Here is a 6,000-nt window from a genome sequence, read left to right as displayed (position 1 = left end):
GACTTTCCTCCTGGGCTGGCTTTGAACCATGATCTCAGCCTCCTTAGTAGCTACAATTACATGTGTGAGCCAACAGCACCTGGCCCCAAACTGAATTTTATTGGTGGCAAATTTATACCTTTTTTGGCCTTAGATTTGCCTAAAGCAGTTCATATATTTTATTTCATTGTTCATATGTGTTTGAGATACGTCATTACAGTAATTTACTCAACCTGGGGTGTGTGTGAGGCCCCTCTGAATGGGCTGACATGATTTGAGTTAGTCCAACAGAGCTAGCGTACATGGAATGGGGAGAGAGGCTGTCAGTGAGTTCAGAATGGAAGACTCTAGATACTCCTTTCCTGCTGATGCTGTGAGAATCCATCGAGACAGAAGGCTCGTGTTGGGTAGCAGTGGTGCAGGGCTGACTGTGGGTTTGTGGACAGATGCTTCCAGCTCTCCTTCAGTGCATTGCTCCTTTTATTCCATCTCCATTCCTCACTTTTTACCTGGCCACGTAGCGTCTCCATCCTTCCCTTCTCAAGTTCTTTCTAGTCAGTTAAATGCTACAGGAGAATAGTCCATAAATCTGCAAACAGCATTCTGGCCAGTGGCAGCTGTGATATTGCCAGTGTGCCCCCCTCCTTCCTGAGCCCTCTTAAGCTTGCAGCTCCAGCCCAGCTGATCAGGGCCATTCGTTTCTTTGAGGCACGTGTACTTGGATGCTACCCAAGCTCATCCATTTCTCCCTCTGCAGGTTTTCAAAAATCCCCACGAGGTGGTGACGGTGCTGCTGATTCAGACCCTGGGGGCCCTGGTGCCCTCCTTGCCCGGGTGCCTCAGCGCCGGGGTGGAGCGGGCGGGGCCCGAGCTGGAGCTCAGCAAGCTGCTGGAGTTCTACGATACTACCGCCCACTTCGCCAAGGCACTGGAGATGGCTCTTCTTCCCCACCCACGTGAGTGAGGAGTCATGTCTCCCCTCCTCTCTGGCTTGTCTTCACTCCGCTCACTCATGTGGAGGCTTCTGGGGCCTGGGCACAATATTCTGAGGTGGTGTCCATGAACGCTGGTGGCTCATGTCTGTAAACCTAGCTACCTCAGAAGGCTGAATAGGAGGATCACAGTTTGAAGCCAGGCCAGGCAGGAAAGTATACGAGACTCTTACCTCTAATGCATCAGCAAAAAGCTGGAAATAGAGCTGTGGCTCAAGTGGTAGAGCACCCTCAGGGACGGTGCCTAGCCCTTGAGTTCAAGTGATAGAACACTTTCAGGGACTATTCCCAGACCTTGAGTTCAACCTCTAATCTTCCGCACTTTCAGGGACTATTCCCAGACCTTGAGTTCAACCTCTAATAGCAACACACACACACACACACACACACACACACACACACACACACACGAGATGAAGAAAGAGGGGGTCAGAGTAGTGATGATCTTCCCCACACATACATAAGGCTTTTCCATGGGAACATTACCCTGGGGGAAATGGTGTTTAGTGTATTGTCTCAGGCCCCATCTTCCCAGGCACTGGGTACACAGGGCAGTTTTTGGAAGGACTTCAGCAGGCTTGCAGGACAGGGGAGCCGGGCTAGGAGGGCTGGGCTGGAGGGAATGGAGGTTCTCCAAGGCCAACTAGGAGCAAAACACTTGTCCTTCCCTTCTGGGTCAGCACATCTGGTCTGTGGCTCTTGCCAGCTGTTCACATCCATGTGGAAGCCTCATCAAGTGTCAGTGTTGCCCTCCTGACGTATGCTGTTGGCAAATCAGGAAATGGCTTCAGGAAGGTCCCCGTTCTGCCATGTGGCTGCCGTGTGTCACTGACTCCGTTTATTTAATAGTTACTCTCCTTAATTACCTTGTGTTTAATTACCTGGACATTCCCAGGGAGTGTATTTATTGTTCGGGTTCCTGGTGATTCACAGGTATTTTTGGCATACTCCCTGGCCAGGCCCCAGTACTGGGAGAGGCACAGTGGATGTCAGGGGCTGCCCGGGTGCAAGTGGCTCAGGAATGTTGAGCCCTGAGTCCTGCCAAAGCAGAGTGGGACAGGGGACCTTTCTGCTTCTTCAAATGGTAGAGCACGAGGCTTGAGGGGAAAAAAAAAGTTCAGGGACATCCAGGCTCTTGAGTTCAAGCCCCAGGCCTGTTGTGCGCACGTGTGTGTGTGTGTGTGTGTGTGTGTGTGTGTGTATGTGTGTGTATGTGTGTGCGCGCGTGCGTGCACACACACATAGACACACACAAATATAGGTTGACTTTATGATCAGTAAGCAGCGTGTATATATGTATTTATTTATTGTATACTACTGGGGTTTGAACTCAGGCCCTCACCTCACTCTTGCTAGGCTGGTGCTCTACTGCTGAGCCATACTTGCCAACTTTTTTTTTTAGTCCTTCTTTTGGTCACTTTTTAAATAGGGTTTTGCTTTTTTGGCTGCCCCATGATCCTTCTGTCCTACTATCTGCATAGCTGAGATAACAAGTTCATCCCACTATGCCCAGATATTTTATTGACTGAGAATGGGGTCTTATGAACTGTATTGCCCAGGCTGGCCTTGAATCATAATCTTCCTTATCTTAGTTTCTCAAGTATTTTCGTATTAGAAGTGTGGGCTACTGTGCCTGGTTACAATATGTATTTATTATAGAAAAATCTGAAAATACAAGGAAGGATTAAAAAAAATCATCAGTCTACCATCCCAATAGAGTTTGTATATGAGGTGTTTTTTTTCTTGTCGGTGTGGGGCTTGAACTCTGGGCCTGGGTGCTGTCCCTCAGCTCTTCAGCTCAAGGCGAGCGCTCTACCACTTGAGCTACAGCACCACTTCCGGTTTTCTGGTGGTTTATTGGAGATAAGGGTCTCACGGTCTTTCCTGCCCGGGCTGGCTTTGAACCGCGATCCTCAGATCTCAGCCTCCTGAGTAGCTAGGATTACAGGCATGAGCCACTGGCGCCCAGCTTGTATATCAGTTTTTTGAGTCAAATTTCTCATTATGTACCTCAGGCTGTCCCTGAACTCATGATTCTTCTGACTCAGCCACCAGTGCTGGGATTTTGTGTCTTTAGTAGAATGTTTTATTGCCATTATCACAACGAGAACTTTTTTAATACTGATTCCGTATTGTCTGTGATACCGTCAGTGCTCTTACTCTCCCGGTTCTGAGATGCCGTTACAGCTGAGATGCAATGTGTGGATGGTCATGCTAGGCTGCCCGTCTCTTCCATCTCTCTTCATCTCCAGCAGGCATTTCATTGCCATTTGTGAAGAAGACAGGGTCATTTTCCCATAGGACGGCCCCAAGTTTTCAGTTGTCCATCTCTTCCTCATTCCTAGATTTAGATCAGACATTTTTTTGGCAAAAGTCTTGCGCTGACACCAGTGCATAGATTGTATTGCTTCAGGAGGCACAGGCTGTCCAGCTGTTAGTGACAGGCTAGATTAACCATGTGGTGCATGTGATTTGGGGCATTATTAAGTATGGAGCCAGACACTGAGCTTACAGGACTGTCTCATTCCCTAAGCGGCATTTACTTTAGCCTCCATTGATAACTTCTTACATTGTTGATTATGAAACAGATTTCTTAACTCTTATTCTGTGGCATTTTGTAGAGGGAACACCTTCTTGTCTTCACTCTCTCATTTCTTCTTTTCAGTTTATTTTTGAGACAGAGTCTTGCTGTGTAGTCCAGACTGTCCTCAAATAGAAGATCCTCTTGTTTCAGCCTTCCAAATGCTAGAATTTTAAGTACACGTTACTAACATCTGGTTTTCTCTTTATTATCACTACAAACTCATGGTTTTAAAAAAATTCAATGTGTTATGATCCATTGTTACTATTCTTTTTTTAAATTTATTTTTTTTAATTTTATTTTTTATTGTGAAAATACTGTACAGAGGGGTTATAATTACATGGGCAAGATAGTGAATACATTTCTTATCAAGCATTGTAGCCTCCTCCTTTGTTTACCCTTCTCATCCCTTCCCAGCCTCCCCCCGCCCTCCCCCCATTGTTACTATTCTTATTGGTGTCAGAATTATTTTTATTGTTATTATAAAGGTGATGTTCAGAGGGGTTATAGTTCCATAAGTCAGGTAAAGAGTACATTTCTTTTTGGACACTGTCATCCCTTCTCTCTCTCTCTCCCAGTTTTTCCTACCCATCCCCACCTATCAGTTATGTAATTCAGGGCTGGGAAGGTGGCTCAGTGGTAGAGCGCTTGCCTTGTATGCATGAGGCCCTGGGTTCGATTCCCCAGTACCACATAAGCAAAAAAGAAAAAAGCTGGAAGTGGTGCTGTGGCTCAAGTGGTAGAGCGCTAGCCTTGACCTGAAGAGCTGAGGGACAGCGCCCAGACCCAGAGTTCAGGCCCCACGACCGGACCCCCGCCCCCCCCAAAAGTTATGTAATTCATTTTCAGCATGGTGTCTAGTGAGTACCACTGTTGCATTTGTTGTCAAAATTATTATTATTTTAAAAAGCCTAGATGAAGCCATGTATGATGGCTGTAATCTGTAATCCCAGCACCCTGGAGGCTAAGGCAGGAGAGTTTTTTATTTCAAGGCCAACTAGAGTACGTAGTGACTTTAAGGCCAGAAAAACCCTATCTCCACAAAAAAACCCAAACAAAATCTTGTTTTGGTTTAAAAACAAAAATGGCTAGTTTACTTCTGAATCAAATTTAATACCACTTGTTCTTTTTACCTCTTTTTTTTTTTCAAGGAATTTTGTGTTAGCATACATTACAATAGGGTTTCACTGTGACATTCCCATACATGCATACGGTCTACTCACCAAACTCATTTCTGCTCTCCCCCTTAAAGCCATTTCAGCAGGTGTGATTGTTCCGTTTTCTTCATATGTGCATTTAAAGTACTGGATCATACTCTCCCATCCCCAACGGAGCCTGCTTTGTTCTCTTGTCATTCATATTTTTAGTGTATGTCATACCAGGGAGATTCACCATGGCATATTACATGTTCATATACTATATTTTAGCAGAATAATCCCCTCGATGGCATTCTCTCAGCATTCAGTGAGTTTCCTGTATTTCAGCTCTGTGTGTATGTGTGAGTGGGGGGTGGGGGGGGAGAGAAGAGAATATGTGCATGCCACATGTAATTTTCTATGGCTGCATTCTGGATAATGAAATATTTTTATTCACTCAATTGTAAGTAGACTCTGGGCAGGTGCTGGTAGCTCATGCCTGTAGTCCTAGCTGCTCCAAAGCCTGAAATGTGAAGATCTCAGTTCAAAGTTATCCCAGGCAGACAGATCCTTTTATTAACCTGTCAGAAGCCAGGGTGTCTTTAAAAAAAAATTTTTTTTTTTTGGTCGTGGGGCTTGAACTCTGGGCCTGAGCGCTATCCCTCAGCTCTTCAGCTCAAGGCAAGCGCTCTACCACTTGAGCTACAGCACCACTTCCGGGTTTTCTGGTGGTTTATTGGAGATAAGAGTCTCACAGAGTCTCCTGCCCGGGCTGGCTTTGAACCTCGATCCTCAGATCTCAGCCTCCTGACTAGCTAGCTAGGATTACAGGCGTGAGCCACTGGCACCGGGCTTAAAAATTTTTTTAACACAGGTATTGGAGCTTCAACTCAGGGCCTAGGTGCTGTCCCTTAGCTTTTTTCAATCAAGGCTAGCACTCTCCAACTTGAGCAGCAGCCCCACTTCTGGCTTTGGCTGATAAATTAGAGATGAACTTTCTTGTCTGGGCTGACTTCAAACCATAATCCTCAGACCTCAGCCTCCTGAATCGCTAAGGCTCTAGGCATGGGTTGCCAGTGCTCAGCATTCAGTAGCAGTTTTGTGTGTGTCCCTGACAAGAGTTTGCATGGGAAGGGACAGGTTAGGAGACTATGAGGCTGGAGTCTTTATAATAATGTGCTTTCAGCAGGCAACACACAAAGCCAGCTTTCTGGAGATGCTTTTTGAAGAGACGATTAAAGAAGCTTCCACGAGCATTAAAAGCAGATGAAGTAAATACAGTCACCCCAAAGACAGAATAGGACAAGTTCTA

At 46.0% G+C, this 6,000-nt stretch overlaps 1 protein-coding gene across 1 annotated transcript in view; it reads left to right on the top strand.

Annotated features, from left to right (window-relative positions):
• Positions 1–6,000, top strand: part of Cog7 (component of oligomeric golgi complex 7) — a 50,385-nt gene that overhangs the window by 20,684 nt on the left and 23,701 nt on the right. The window contains exon 6 of the mRNA XM_013011163.1: positions 737–935. Coding sequence (XP_012866617.1) covers positions 737–935 — 199 coding nt within the window. The remainder of the gene's footprint in view (positions 1–736; positions 936–6,000) is intronic.

The sequence above is a fragment of the Dipodomys ordii genome, unplaced genomic scaffold (assembly GCF_000151885.1).
Source record: "Dipodomys ordii isolate 6190 unplaced genomic scaffold, Dord_2.0 Scaffold14, whole genome shotgun sequence".
NCBI lineage: Eukaryota > Metazoa > Chordata > Mammalia > Rodentia > Heteromyidae > Dipodomys > Dipodomys ordii.
Note: the sequence above shows the minus strand (reverse complement) of the source record. Positions and strands in the feature narration are given on the sequence as shown.